Genomic DNA, 14,868 nt, shown 5'->3' with positions numbered 1-14,868 from the left:
CCCAAGGGTCTGAAGGGCCAGGCCGGGAGGCGGCTTGAGAGCATCTGTAGGCCCCGAGAGTTTCGGGCGCCGGGGAGATTTTGGGGGACTCCGCGGTAGGTGGGGTCTGGGGATGCCGGCACCTCGGCCTCCGTCCGCCCGTCATCGGGGTCACCGGGGACCGGGGCGGGGCAGGACGACGGGTCCCGGGGGTCCCGGCCCCCCAGGGATGCCGGAGGCCTCCCGCCCGTCCCATCCGCCGCTTCTCTCTCCCCGTCCCCCCGCAGGGTGCCGGCCGTCTCGCTGAGATGAACCTCCGGCGCTCCTCCGTCTGCCATGGCCACCCTTAGCACGCCCCCGGCCCCCGACCGCGCCTCCTCCTCCTCCTCCTCCACCCCCCCGCCCCGGCACGATGCCCCGGCCTCGCCTCAGGAGCCCTCCCCCGGCGCGCCCCGTGAACCCGCCACCAAAGATCCCGCCGCCGCCCCCGCCGCCGTTGGCGTGAGGCCCTCGGAGCCCGGGGGTCACCCGCCGGAGCCGGGCCGAGGCCCGGCCCCACCAAAGGAGCCGGGCGGGGGGCCCCCGTCCCGGCCGGGCCGCGGCCTGGAGCCACCAAAGGAGCCCGGTCTGGAGGAGGAGGAGCAGGGGGAAGAGGAGAAGGAGGAGGAGGAGGAGGAGGAGGAGGAGGAGGAAGAAGAGGACCAGGAGGAGGGAGGAGCAGGGCTCTCTCCCCAGGACCTGAGCGACCACCTGCTCTTGGCCGCGGACGGCTCGGTCTATCTCCTGGCCGAAGCGCCGCACGCGGGGGGCCCCGAGCTCCCCTTACCAAAGGGCTCCCCCGGGGCCGGGGCCTCAGGGGCGGGCGGTGGGCCCGGCCCACCCCCCGCCCCACCCCCCGCCCCCCTCACCGCCCTCCACATCCAACCCGGCTGTGACCCACTCCAAGGCTTTAGCTCTTCTGACCAAATTCAGTCCCACAATACCTCAGCTCCACCGCCGGCCGCCCGCGGCGGGGCGGGGGGGGCCCTCCGGAGCTACCGGCCGGCCGCCCGCCCCCCCAGCGATCCCAAAGATGGCCCCGGCGGCGGGGGCGGCCGAGCGGGCCGGGGGGCGCCCTTCTGGCTCTGCCTGCCGTGCCGCCTGGGGTTCGGCCGGGCCGGGGCCTTCGCGGCTCACGCCCGGTCCCACGGGAGCCCGCCGACCCCGCCCCAGCGCCGCGGCCTGGCCCGCCACCCGGCCGTGCTGCACCGGGGGCCCGAGGGGGAGCCCGCCACGCTCCTCAGCTTTCTGGAACCAAAAACCCCCCCGGGACCCCCGCCCCCGGGGCCCCTCGGTCCCGGGGCGGAGGCGGCGAATGTAACCGGGGCGGGGGACGGTCCCTCCGGGCCGGCCCAGAGGGGCCTCCCGCCGGCCCCCGAGGAGGAGGAGGAGGAAGGGGAGGAGGAGGAAGGAGAGGAGGAGGAGGAGGAAGAGGAGGAGGAAGAGGCGGCGGTCCCCGCCCCGGCCCCGGACGCCTGGGACCCCAGCGCCGCCCAAGCCAAAGAATGTCCAGCGGCAGCTGGCGAGGCGGGGCCGGACTGGCTCCCGGGGGTGCCCGAGGAAGACGGGGGTCCGCGCCCCCCGCGCAACCAAAGCTCCCCCACCCCCCCGGCCCGGCCCGGCTCCCCCGACGCCCCGGGCCGGCCCCTCCGCCCCGCCGCCGACGGCCCCGCGGGCCCGGCCTTCCCGGGCCTCGGCCCGGCCGGCCACGTGTCCCTGCTGCACTCGCGCAACTCCTGCAAGACGCTCAAGTGCCCCAAGTGCAACTGGCACTACAAGTACCAGCAGACGCTGGACGTCCACATGCGGGAGAAGCACCCGGAGAGCAACAGCCACTGCGGCTACTGCAGCGCCGGGGGCGCCCACCCCCGCCTGGCCCGCGGCGAGAGCTACAACTGCGGCTACAAGCCCTACCGCTGCGAGGCCTGCAACTACTCCACCACCACCAAGGGCAACCTCAGCATCCACATGCAGTCCGACAAGCACCTGGCCAACCTGCAGGGCTTCCAGGCGGGGCCGGGGGGCCGGGGCAGCCCCCCCGAGGCCGGGGCCGGCCCGGGCGACCCGGACCCCAAGGCCAAGTCGTCCTGGCAGTGCAAGGTCTGCAGCTACGAGACCAACGTCTCGCGGAACCTGCGCATCCACATGACCTCGGAGAAGCACGTGCAGAACGTGCTGCTGCTGCACCAGGGGCTGCCCCTGGGCCTGCCCCCCGGCCTGCTGGGGCCCGGGCCGCCCCCCGCGCCCCCGGCCCCCTCCGACCTGTTCCAGTACTACGGCCCGCAGGGGCTGGGCCCGGCCCCGCCCGGCCCGCCCGGCTCGGGCCTGAGGCCCGAGAAGCCCCTGGAGGCCCAGCTGCTGCTCAACGGCTTCCACCCGCCGGGACCGTCGGCCCACAGGATCCCCGCCCCGGGTAAGGGGGCGCCGGGGGCTCTCCTTTCCCGCCCCGTCCCCGAAAGCCCGGCCCCGCCCGGCCCGCCCCCCGCCGGCCCGCCCCGCCCTCCGGTCGGTCGGCCGTTCGTATCCGTCGGGCGCCCGGCCTGCGCGGAGCGCTCCCCCGAGCCCTCGGGGGAGCGCGCGCTAGAAGGGTCGACGGACACGGGTTTACGGGTCACGGCGGGGAGCCCGCTGGCCGGACGCACGCGCCCCGTCCCTCCCCTTCCCCCGGCCCGTCTCGCCGCCCCGAGCCCCCGACCTCCCCTCTCCCCCAACTGCCCGTGGGCCCGCCCCGGCCCGCGTCCCTCCCCTCTCCCTTGACCGGCCTGTCTCTCCCTCTCCTCCGTCTCTCTCCTCCCCCGCCTCCCGTCCCCGCCCGGCGCAGCCCCGGACGGCGTCTCCCCGGACCCCCGCCCGCCGGCCGGCCGGCCTCCGGGGCCCGGCCCGGACGGGCCGCCCGCCTCGCCCCCGCCGGACGCCGACCGCTCGCTCAAGGCCTTCCGCTGCCTGGTGTGCCAGGCCTTCGGCACCGACAGCCTGGAGCTGCTGCTGTACCACTGCAGCGTGGGCCGCAGCCTGCCCGAGGCCGAGTGGAAGGAGGTGGCCGGGGACACCCACCGCTGTAAGCTCTGCTGCTACGGCACCCAGCTCAAGGCCAACTTCCAGCTCCACCTCAAGACCGACAAGCACGCCCAGAAGTACCAGCTGGTGGCCCACCTGCGGGAAGGGGGCGGGGGGGCCCCGTCGCCCGCCCCGCCCGGGGAGGGCCCCCCGTTCGGGCCCGTCTCTCCCCTGCACCTACGCTGCAACCTCTGCGATTTCGAGGCCAACAGCAAGGAGAAGATGCAGCTGCACGCCCGTGGCGGGGCCCACGAGGAGAACAGCCAGCTGTACCAGGTGTGCGGGAGGGGCCGCGGGGGCCACGGGGAAGGGGAGGGGGCGGAGGACGGAGGGAGGCGGCAGCTCAGGGTGCGGGGCGATGGAGGGGCGGGTGGGCGGGGGGGAGATCCTGGGGAAAAGGAATCGGGGAGGAGGAGCGGACGGTCCGGCGAGGTTGGACCCCATAGGGTCCGGGGCCTAGCTCCGGGAGGAAGAGGAAGAGGAGGGATACCGGGCGAGGACGAAGGCTCCGGGGAGGAAATCAAAAGAATAATCCTGAAAAGACAATGATGAGAAGAACGGCGTTTGCTAAGCGCTTACTATTACCCGTCGACCTCTGTACCCATCAGCAGGTCCCTCGGTCTAAGTAGGAGGGAGAATAGGTATTGGATCCCCATTCTGTAGATGAGGGAACCGAGGCAGAGAGAAGTGAACTGACCTGCCCAGGAGCGGGTCGCACAGCAGGGACGTGGCGGAGCCGGGATTAGAAGCCAGGTCTTCTGACTCCCCGGGCCCGTGCTCTTTCCGTGAGACCACAGGGCTTCTCGGAAAGGGGTCAGAGCCCTAGGATAGAGGGTTGGTGGCTAGAGGCATTTATTAAGTGCCGGTTCTGTACTGAGCACCTCGCTTAGCCCCGGGGTAGGTACAAGATAATTGGGCTCAGACACAATACCTGTGCCCGGGGGGGGGGGGGCACGGTTTTAGAAGGGGGGAGATGAGGGATCCATTCGGTCCTATTTATTGAGCGAGGTGCAGAACGCTATACTAAGCGCTTGGGAGAGGACAATACAAGAATAAACACTTTTCCTGCCCACAGTGAGCTTACGGTCTAGTGATCTCCTCCCCATTTTAGAGGTGAGGAAAGGGGGACCCAGAGAGCTGAAGTGACTTGCCGAAAGGTCAGGCAGTAGGCCGGGGGCGGGGGCGGGGGGGATGCAGAGAGCGCTCTGACTTTGGCAGATGGGGGTTGAGAGGGTGGGAATTTGGTCTGGGGGGCGGGCGGGAGGAGGAGAGGGGCGAGGGTGTGGGAGGGCTGAGACTAGAGGAAGCCTGGGGTCCCGAGCCGGGTCCGCCTCGCCCTCGCCCCCCCGCAGTTTCTGCTGGAGATGGAAGAGGCCGAGGCCGGGGCCGATCTGGGCCTCTACCGCTGCCTGCTGTGTACCTGGGAGACCCCCTCACGCCTAGCCCTGCTGCAGCACCTGCGGACCCCCACCCACCGCGACGCCCACGCCCAGCGGCGGCTGCAGCTGCTGCAGAGCGGCCGGGGGGTCGAGGAGGGGCTCCCCGCCCTGCACGGCTTTCTCCGCTTCGGCCAGAGCCCGCCCAAGCCCCTCGGTAAGGGAGACCGAGGAGCCGTGGGAGGGGGCGGGGGCCCGTGGTTTCCGTCGGGAGGCCGGATCGGGAGGGGGACGAGAGGGGGCGACCGGGGAGGGGTCCGTCCGGTCCCCACCCCCGGAGCCGAACTTCCCAGCAGCCTCCAGGGGATCTCAGGGATGGCCCCACGCGGGAAGACGGGCGACGGCACGCGGCCGCCGAGGGCGGGCGAGGCCGGGGGGGCGGGGGGGGGGCCGAGGGCCGGCGAGGGGACCGGGGCGGACGAGGGCGAAGGCCGGCCTCACCGCCTGAGCCCGAACGGCCCCCGCATCGACCGGCGCTAATTGAATTGCCAATACGCCGGGCCGGAGTTAAGTGCCGGAGGGGCCCGGATCAATAGCTAACGATCTTGGCGGAGGGCTGAATGGAGTTAAGGAACTTTAACGCTTTAATTAGGCCGCCAACGAAAATAAATTCCTCCACATCTGTCAATTCGCACTCGAGTGGTAATCTCCTCGCTGGCGGCGGCGGGCGCTCCTCGCTCCCGCCCGACCCGGGCCTGCCCCCGCCGCCCCCCGGGCCCGCCCCCCCCGCCCCCTCCGTCCCCCCCCCAAGCCCGCTCTTCCCGTCTCGCCCCGGTCAGGGAAAGCCGCGGTCCCGGTGGAGTCCCGCACCCCGGAGGAGGCTTCGTCCCGGGGTGAGTTCCGAGTTCCGTCCCGCCCTCGCCCGCCCCCGTCCCGCACGACCCCGGAGACCCTCACCACGCGCACGCACGTACGCACCCTTCCCCGCCGCCGGGTCGGGAGGCCGAGCCAGGTCTCCCCTGAGCCTTTCCCCCTCCCCTCCGCAGCTCCCGAGCAGGCGGAGACCAGGACCGGCAGCTCGGGGGACCCCGCCGTCCAGACCACGGTCAGGGACGGGGCGCCGGCGGGGTGGGTGAGGGAGGAGGGTCGGGGGTCAGGGCGTGGAGCTCCGAGGGAAAGGAAGTGCGGGCTGAGGGCGAACCCAGGCTCCCAGAGGCCTCTGCGCTTCTCTTCGGTCAGGGAGCGGAGGAGGAGATCAGGGAGAGAACAACGGCTGGGGCTGGAGCAGCGGGAGACAGGCAGAGGCGGAGGGCGGATGAGCTGGGCAGAGGGGCAGAGAGATCCAGCGGCTGCGCCCCGGCCCCTCCGCCCCCACCCTCGGGCCGCCTCTCTGGCCCCGGGAGCTGGCTGCGGGAGGGCACGGGGCAGGGCGACCGGAGAGACGGGGTCGGAGACCCCCGGAGCTGCTCACTTACTCCCGTTGCACCGCCCTCTCCCAAGTGCTCAGCACAGGGCTCTGCACATAGTAAGCGCTCAATAAACACCGTCGACCGAAGGGGGCGAATCCGGCGAGGACCCGGGCACCTCCCACCCGGCGAGAGGGCACGTCCGATCTGCCCCTGCCCTATTTATGATTCACAGTAATAATAAGAACGATAGCGTGTGCTAAACGCTCACCGTAATACAGACGACATTTCTCATAACCGTAACGGCGCTCACTACGTGCCAAGCACCGTTCTAAGCGCCGGGGTGGATACGGGGTACTCGGGGTGCCCCTTATGGGGCTCGCGGTCTCCGCCCCCATTTTACAGAAGAGGCGACTGAGGCGCAGGGCAGAGGAGCGACCCCCCCCACGGTCACGCTGCAGACCGGAGGCGGGGCCCGCGCCTCGCATCGACCGAGGCGGGGCGGTGGGGGGGATTCGACACGCGTCAGGCCCCGGCGGGTCGGAGGGGCCTGGTAGCGAGGGAAGGGTCAGCCGCCAGGAAGGCGGCCAGGCCGGGCCGGGCCAGTCCCCCGCCCGGGTCCCCGGCCCCGGGACGCCCCCCGACCTGGGGGGGAGGAGGTGGGGACGGGGGAGGCCGCGTCGGCCTCGCAGCCTTTCCCTGAGCCGCTGGGGGAGCTGTAGTGTTTGTTTACAAAAAAAAAAGAGGAGGAAGAAGAAGAAGGAGAAAGAGAGAAAGTGGGAACCGAGCAGCCGCACGGGGAGGATGAGAGGGCTCGGAGGCAGGCAGGTACGCCCCGCCTCGCCCCCCGGGACCCCCAGGGCCCACCGGGCCGACCTGGGGCCCGTCGGGGAGAGCCGGGCCGGAGAGGGGCCGGGGAGGCCCCGGGAGGGAGCGGCCCGGCCGGCCCCCGGGAGAGGAGGCCCGGGCCCCGGCGGTGGCGGGCGGGGAGAGGGACGCGGGGCCGGGCGGACGACCGCCGGACGGGAGAACCGGTCGGACCGGGCGGGGGGGACGGGGCCGGAGGCCCGGAGCGTCCGGGGGCCCCGCGGACAAAGGACCGGAGGAGCCGAGACCCGGGCCCGGTCCGGCCTCGGCCACCGGCCCACGGGGAGGGGCCTCCCCGGGGCCGGGGGGGGCGCCCCGGACTCCGGGACCGGTAGCTCGGGACGGGCGAGACGGCGAGGGAGGGCAGGGCCCTGCCCGCGGGCCCGAGAAGGCAAGCGGGGAGGGGGTCACGGGGACCCCGGGCCGGGCCCGGCCCTCCTCACGCCCCGCCCCGTCCGGCCTCCGTCCGCGTCCAGGTGTACTGCTGTCCGTACTGCAGCTTCGTGAGCCCCGCGTGCGAACAGGTGCGGGCCCACACCGTGTCCCAGCACGCCGTGCGGCCCAAGTACCGCTGCCCTCTGTGCCAGGAGCAGCTGGTGGGCCGCCCCGGCCTACACTTCCACCTGAGCCACCTGCACAACGTGGTGCCCGAGTGTGTGGAGAAGCTGCTGCTGGTGGTGAGTGCCGGGGCCGGCCCCCTCCCGCCGCCGGCCACCTCTCCCCCCACGGTCCCTAGCCCGTGAGCTCCCTGTGGGCCGGGAACGGGCCTACCGACTCCCTCGCTTTGAACTCTTCCCGGCGCTCCGTACGGTGCTCTGCACGCGGAAGCGCTCAATAGATATCGCCGACTGGTTCATTTCGGTATCCGTTAAGCGCTCGGTACGTGCCAGGCGCCGTACCGAGCGCTGGGGCGGGTACAGAGCAATCGGGCCGGACGCGGTCCGCGTCCCACGTCGGGCTCACCGTTTAAATCCCCATTTTTACCGCTGAGGCCCAGAGAAGCGACTCGCCCGAGGTGGCACAGCAGACCGGGGGCCGAGCCAGTATCGGAAGCCGGGTCCCTGGGCCTCCCGGGCCCGCGCTCCATCCACTGGGTCACGCTGCCCGGTTGGTCGGTTGGGCCTGGGGATCCGTCGCGGCTCCCAGGGAGAACCGAGGGGAGGGGAGGGCTCGGGCCCGCCGGGGCCCGGGGGGGAGAGGCCGCAGGTGGCCCGGGCTAGCGGGACCTTCTTCTCGTTTAGGCCGTCACCGTGGAAACCCCCTTCCTGACCAAAGTGCTGCCTGGGCCCAGCCCGAGCCCCCCTGGGGACGCCCAGGAGCCTCCCACTCCTGAGCCCGAATCGGCACCCGCTGGGGACCCGGCAGGGGGTAAGTAGCCGGGGGAGGAGGGAAAGGGGGCTGCCCTTTCCGGGGGTCCGCGGGGGAGGAGGGTCCTATCTGGGGAGGAGAGGCGTCCCAAGCGGGAAGGGGAAGAAAGGGGTCCCGTGGTCCCGTTGTGGGAGGACGGGGGAAGGAGAGGAGGCCCAGGCGGGAGGGGGGAAGAGAGGGGTCCCGGGGTCCCGTTACGTGAGGATGGGGAATGGGAGGGGTCCCGTTTCGGGGCGGGGGGCAGATGGGGCCGACCCGGCGAGGGCCCCCCCTCACCTCCTCCCTCTCCCTCCCTAGGAGAAGGCCCCCACCCGACCCCGGCCGCCAGCCCGGCCCCTCCCCCGTCCCCGCGGCTCCCCCCGCCCGAGGTCCCCGAGCAGCCCCCGGGCGGCCCCAAGCCCCCCTCCCCGGCCCCCTCGCCGCCCGCCCGCCCGGAGGCCCAGCCCACGGAGGGACCCGTCCCCGCCGCGGGGGACGAGGAAGGGGAGCAGGAGGAGGAGGAGGAGGACGGGGCGGGCACGGCCTCGGGGGACCCGGACCCGGGTGCGGGCGAGCCCGCCCCGGCCGATGCCCGGCCCCCGCCGCCCTACCGCAAGACCAGCAACCTGGCGCTGGACAAGTTCCTGGACCCGGCCCGGCCCTACAAGTGCACCGTGTGCAAGGAGTCCTTCACCCAGAAGAACATCCTCCTGGTGCACTACAACTCCGTCTCCCACCTGCACAAGATGAAGAAGGCGGCGGCCGACCCCTCGGCGCCCGCCCGGGGGGAGCCCGGGGCCCCCCACGCGGCGGCCGTCGCCGCGCCCGCCCCCGCCGCGGCGGCCGACAAGCCCTTCAAGTGCGCCGTGTGCCGCGTCTCCTACAACCAGAGCTCCACGCTGGAGATCCACATGCGGTCGGTCCTGCACCAGACCCGCTCCCGCGGGCCCCGGCCCGATCCCCGGCCCGACGGCCCCGAGGAGCCCAGGGAGGCCGAGCCCGGGCCCGAGAGGCGGGGGCCCGAGGCGGCGGGGGGCGGCCTCGCCCCGGGGCTCCCGTTCCTGCCGCCGCCGCCGCCCGCCCTGGACCTGCCCCGTTTCCCGGCCCCCCTCTTCGCCCCGCCGGTGCTGCCCCCCTTCCCCCTGGTGCCCGACTCCCTGCTTCAGCTCCAGCAGCAGCAGCAGTTGCTCCTGCCCTTCTACCTGCCCGACCTCCAGGTAGGGCCCAAGCTGGCCTTGGCCGGGCCCACCCCGGTCATCTCCCTGCCCCCCGCCGCCCCCGCGCCCCCGCCCCCGCGGGCGGGGGCGGACGGAGAGGGGACCCCGCCGGCGGCGGCCGAGGAGGGGGCCGAGGCGGGGCCGGCCTCCCCGCCCCGCCCGCCGCCGCCCAGCGAGGCGGCCCGCACCGCCGCCAGGGCCCTGCTGGAGAACTTCGGCTTCGAGCTGGTCATCCAGTACAACGAGGGCAAGCAGCCGGCGGCCGCCCCGCCCCCCGCGCCGCCTCCGCCCGAGGCCCGGGGCCCCGGGGCCAAGCTGGCCTGCGGGACCTGCGGGAAGCTCTTCTCCAACATGCTGATCCTCAAGACGCACGAGGAGCACGTGCACCGCCGCTTCCTGCCCTTCGAGGCCCTGAGCCGCTACGCCGCGCAGTTCCGCAAGAGCTACGACAGCCTGTACCCGCCCCCGGCCGAGGCCCCCCGGCCCCCCGACGGGAGCCGGGACCCGCCCGGCCCGGAGCCCGACGGGGCCGAGGAGCGGGGCCGCCGCCGGCCCCGGGAGGAGGGCGGGGAGGAGGAGGCCGGCGGCGGCAGGGCCGGGGGGCCGCCCCCGGGGCCCGGCCCCGGGGGCCGCCGCTTCTCCCGCACCAAGTTCACCGAGTTCCAGTCCCAGGCGCTGCAGTCCTTCTTCGAGACGAGCGCCTACCCCAAGGACGGAGAGGTGGAGCGGCTGGCGGGGCTGCTGGGCCTGGCCAGCCGCGTGGTGGTCGTGTGGTTCCAGAACGCCCGCCAGAAGGCCCGCAAGAGCGCGGGCGAGGGGGCGGCGGCGGGCGGGGGCGGCGGGGGGCCCTCGGCCTGCAGGCGCTGCCGCTCCGCCTTCCCCTGCGTCTTCGAGCTGGTGCGGCACCTGAAGAGGTGCTACGACCACCGGCCCCCGGAGGAGGAGGAGGAGGAGGGAGAAGAAGGGGAGGAGGAGGGAGAGGACGCGGCGGCGGCGGGCGCGGCGCCGGCGGAGGAGGAGGACGGGGAGGACGAGGAGACGGAGGGGGAGGGAGACCTCGCCGACGGGGAGCGGGCCCCCCGGCCCTCGGCGGCCGAGGTCCCCGCGCCGGGGGGCGGGGAGCCGGAGGGGCCGGCGGCGCCCCCGGCCGCCCCCGTCCACGCCCGTGACCGGTGCGCGGCCGCCTTCCCCGGCCGGGACCTCGCGAGCGGCCGCCGCGGCCCCCACCTGCCGCCGCCCCCCGCCCCGCCCGCGGCCCCCGCCCACCCGCCGGACCCTCCCCCGCTGGCGTTCGGGGAGCGGGGTCCCCCGGCGGCCGGGCCCCCGCCGAAGCGGCGGCACGAGGACGGCAGCCCGTCGCCCACGGGCAGCGAGGCGGGCGGGGCGGGCGAGGGCGAGCCGCCCCGGGACAAGCGCCTCCGCACCACCATCTTGCCCGAGCAGCTGGAGATCCTGTGCCGGTGGTACATGCAGGACTCCAACCCCACCCGCAAGATGCTGGACTGCATCTCCGAGGAGGTGGGCCTCAAGAAGCGGGTGGTGCAGGTCTGGTTCCAGAACACCCGGGCCCGGGAGCGCAAGGGCCAGTTCCGGGGCGCCCCGCCCAGCCCCGCGGGCAAGCCCCCCGCCGGGCCGCCGGCCCCCTTCGCCAAGCTCGCCCTCCCGCCGGGCCGGGCGGAGGAAGGGCGCGAGGCCCCCAGGCGGGAGCCGCCCTCCACCCCGCCGCCCGGCCTCCCGCCCTGCCCGCCGCCCGGGAGAGAGGCCGCCGCCGCCGCCCCGCCGGAGGCCCCCCCGCCGCCGCCGCGGCCCCCCGGAGAGGAGGGGCCCGAGGAGCCCCCCAGGGCCTCCCCCCTGAGCGAGGCCGGCAGCCCGGCGGCCTCCGGCGGGGACCTGAGCGACTCCTCGGCCTCCAGCCCGGCCGAGGCCGGGTCCCCCGGGGGCGGGGGCGGGCCGGGGGGCGGGCCCGGGGCGCCGGACGGGCCGGGGCAGCGGCGCTACCGGACGCAGATGAGCAGCCTGCAGCTGAAGATCATGAAGGCGTGCTACGAGGCCTACCGCACCCCGACCATGCAGGAGTGCGAGGTCCTCGGCGAGGAGATCGGCCTGCCCAAGAGGGTCATCCAGGTCTGGTTCCAGAACGCCCGGGCCAAGGAGAAGAAGGCCAAGCTGCAGGCCGGGGCGGCGGGCGAGGGCCCCCCGCCGGGCGGCGGAGCCGCCCCCCGCACCGACTGCCCCTACTGCGACGTCAAGTACGACTTCTACGTCTCCTGCCGCGGCCACCTGTTCTCCCGCCAGCACCTGGCCAGGCTCAAGGAGGCCGTCCGGGCCCAGCTCAAGAGCGAGAGCAAGTGCTACGACCTGGCCCCGGCCCCCGAGGCGGCCCCCGCCGCCCCGCCGCCCCTGGGGGCCGCCGCGCTGCCCCCCCGCCTGGCCCCCGTGCTCCTGTCGGGCCCCGCCCTGGCCCAGCCCCCGCTCGGCGGCCTGGCCCCCTTCAATCCCGGTGAGCCCCCCGACGGCCGGCGGGAGGGGGGCGGGGAGGCGCCCGCGGGGGGCGGCCGGCCGGCCCCGGGGGCCCGGCGGGGTGACCGGTTCCTCCTCTTGCCGGGGCCCGCGGCCTCCCCGGGCCTCATCGGCCTGGCCGCGTCGGTCCTGCCGGCCACCGCCGTGGTCCAGCCGGCCTCCGCCCGCCCCGGGCCTCCGAGACCCGCGCCGGACCAGGCCGCCGCCCACTCGGCGGGGCCCGACGGGGCCGCCTCCGCCGCCGCCGCCGCCGCCGCGGGGCCCCCGGCCGAAGCCCCGGGGGACCGGGCCCCCGGCGGGCCCGACGCCCCCGGCGCCGTCCCCGCCGCCTCCGCCGACGCCCTCAAGAACCTCAAGGCGCTGAAGGCCACGGTGCCCGCCCTGCTGGGGGGCCAGTTCCTGCCCTTCCCCCTGCCCGCGGCGGGCGGCGCGGCGGCCCCCGCCGTCTTCGGCCCGCAGCTCCCGGGCGCCTACTTCCAGCAGCTGTACGGCATGAAGAAGGGGCTGTTCCCCATGAACCCGGTGATACCTCAGACCCTCATCGGGCTGCTCCCCAACGCCCTGCTCCCACCGCCCGAGCCCCCGGCCGCCGCCCCGCAGCAGCCCCCCGGGCTGCCCGCCCCGGCCCAGGGGGACGCGGGCGAGGCCGACGAGCTGCTGGCCGGGGCCGCCGGCATCTCCACCGTGGACGTGACCCACCGCTACCTTTGCCGCCAGTGCAAGATGGCGTTCGAGGGGGAGGCGCCCGCCGCCACCCACCAGAGGTCCTTCTGCTTCTTCGGGCGCGGCCCGGGGGCCGCCGCCGCGCCCCCTCCGCTGCGGGTGCCCGTCTGCACCTACCACTGCCTGGCGTGCGAGGTGTTGCTGAGCGGGCGCGAGGCCCTGGCGGCCCACCTGCGCTCCTCCGCCCACCGGCGCAAGGCCGGGCCCGCCGGGCCCACGCCCGCCACCCCCCCGGGGCCCACGCCTCCCCCCGGCACCGCCGCGGCTTTTGCCAAAGAGGAAGCGAGATTACCTCACACGGACTCAAACCCAAAAACTACTTCTACCTCTACACTCGTAGCTTTATAACCAGAGAAACCAAGACGGGGGAGAGGGGGGACGCCCTGGGCCGCCCCCTCTCCCCGCCCACCCCCGCCCCGGGGGCGCCCAGTAGGAGCTCAGATCCCCCCACCCCGCCGCCCGACCCCCACCCCGCCTCGGGCGGCGTCCCGCTCCCTTCCCCCTCAGACCCCCCCGGCCCCCCGACTCCCTCTCCCGTCCCGCGGCCCCCCCGACCCCCGCCTGCTTCCCCCCACCCTGACACACGCCCCCCGCCCCCACCCACGGGGCCTCGCCCCCTGCGACTGACTGAGAAACGCCAAAAAGAAAACACGGAAACCCAAGACGACGAAGGGGGAGGTCTCGCCCTCTCGGCCCCCTTCGCTCACAGACTCCCCGGGCGGGCAGGGCGGGGTGCCCGGCCCGGGAACCAAACCGGGAGCGGCGGCCGGGAGGAAAGGGCCCGTGCGGCTCCCTCCGGCCTGGTCCCGGCTCCCCTCCCACCAGCGGGGGACCCCGGGCGGCCGGGACTCTGGGAGAAGCCGTCGTCGTCGCCGCCACGGACCCCCACCCGCCGGGAACCGCAGTAACTTATTCTCAAGGCTTTAAACACAGAGACCCTCCGGGCCGCCGGCCTGCCCTTCCCCAGCCGCCGGCCCTTTCGTGGGGAGCAAGGGACGGGAGGGATTCGGGGTCGGGGGGGGGGAGGGCGGGGTCCACCCGTCGGCAAATCCAAAGTTCTTTAAAAACTGAAACACACACACAACCAAAAAGAGAGAAAGTGAGAGCGCACGAGAGAGAAATGGAGATCCCAGAGGAATGAACTAAAGAAAAACAATAAACTTGAAAAACAGAAAAAAAAACAAAAAACGGCCACACGAACCTGCCCACCAGACAAAATGGTGTTTTCCTGTTTGTGTCCAAGTTCCTTTTACATTCCCCCTTTTTAATAGGGATTTCTTTTTTAACTTTCCCGATTCTTAAGACGATCAAATGGTCCGCTCCCTCCTCGCAGGGGGTGGGGGGGGGTCCCCTGGGCCTGAGCGGGCTCCCCTCCCTCCCCCTCGCAGAGAGCTGGGTGCTGGCACCCGAAAAGCCGCGAACGGGGGACTGAGGTCTGGGGTCGCTTCCCCCTCTCCTCCCTCGGCTCCCCGCCAAGTCAGACTCGTACTCCCCAAAATGCGGCCCCGGGACCCCCTCCTTGGGAGGCGAGGCGGGGTTGCGGGTCCGGAATCCCAGACACCCCTTCCCCCCTCCGGCCCCCCGGCCATCGATCGATGAGTGGTATTTAGGGAGTGCTTATTGTGTGCAGAGCACTGTACTAAGCGCCCTCCACTCCGTCGACTTCCCCTCCCTCCTCCCAGTCCCAGCCTTTCCACCCCTGCTTCTCTCCTCGGGGGGCGGGGGTCAAGGTTGACGGTGAGATGTGTGTGGGCCGAGGCGGGGGGGGGGGACCTTCGTTTTGACTCACCTGCTACCTCCGGCGGGGCGGAGCATCGAAGCACAAAATCGGGGAGCGGTGGGGGGCCGTCCCGGTGACGGGGTCCCCCTCCTCGGCCTGGCGGTCGACCCGGCGGCCCCCTCCTCCCGGAGCGGGCGGCGGGTCCCCGGGCGAGGCCGAGGAGCAGAGGCACCGGGGCCGAGCTGCCCCCCGCCAAACTCCCTTCACCCCCGTCACCCTCTCCCCTATTCCCTCCGTCTCTAAACCCATCCGCCGAGCAGTTTCTGGGCGTGAGGGGGGTCTCTCCGAAGCGTGCGAAGGAAGAAGGGGGTGGAGAGGGAGAGAGGTGGAGGACTAGGTAGAATCTCCTCTCTCGGCCCAACTAGGAAAACTCACTCCAATCACCGAAATTCATACGCTTCAACCCGAGAGCGCTTCGTGACCCCGGCGACGGTTCGACGCGGGGGAAGGGAGACGAGCGGGGGTCGGGAGGGGAGGGTGGGGGGTTTCCGAGGCGAGACCAAGTCCTTCCCTTCCCCGCTTCTCCCGCTCCCTCTTTCCTCCCTTTCTCTCTCCCG

At 73.7% G+C, this 14,868-nt stretch overlaps 1 protein-coding gene across 1 annotated transcript; it reads left to right on the top strand.

The window, feature by feature from the left end:
- The first annotated feature begins 391 nt into the window (after positions 1 to 391).
- ZFHX2 (zinc finger homeobox 2) lies at positions 392 to 12,941 on the top strand. The gene is made up of 11 exons (XM_039913857.1): positions 392 to 478; positions 715 to 1,335; positions 1,399 to 2,431; positions 2,840 to 3,351; positions 4,428 to 4,668; positions 5,291 to 5,344; positions 5,498 to 5,556; positions 7,201 to 7,401; positions 7,966 to 8,092; positions 8,393 to 11,784; positions 11,890 to 12,941. The coding sequence occupies exons 1-11, from the start codon at positions 392 to 394 to the stop codon at positions 12,877 to 12,879; spliced, it is 7,317 nt and encodes a 2,438-aa protein (XP_039769791.1). The 3' UTR covers positions 12,880 to 12,941.
- The last annotated feature ends 1,927 nt before the right edge of the window (positions 12,942 to 14,868 follow it).

Source organism: Ornithorhynchus anatinus, chromosome 13, assembly GCF_004115215.2.
Source record: "Ornithorhynchus anatinus isolate Pmale09 chromosome 13, mOrnAna1.pri.v4, whole genome shotgun sequence".
NCBI classification, from domain to species: Eukaryota; Metazoa; Chordata; class Mammalia; order Monotremata; family Ornithorhynchidae; genus Ornithorhynchus; species Ornithorhynchus anatinus.
The sequence above is the reverse complement of the archived record's forward strand: the minus strand, read 5'-3'. Positions and strand labels throughout refer to the sequence as shown.

Excerpts from the sequence above, each read along its gene's own strand:
- ZFHX2 (XM_039913857.1), top strand. The coding sequence starts at position 392 with ATGCCCCGGCCTCGCCTCAGGAGCCCTCCCCCGGCGCGCCCCGTGAAC. Across the intron at positions 479-714 it reads CGCCGCCCCCGCCGCCGTTG|GACCTGAGCGACCACCTGCT; the intron begins GCGTGAGGCCCT and ends CTCTCTCCCCAG. Across the intron at positions 8,093-8,392 it reads CGCTGGGGACCCGGCAGGGG|AAGGCCCCCACCCGACCCCG; the intron begins GTAAGTAGCCGG and ends CCTCCCTAGGAG.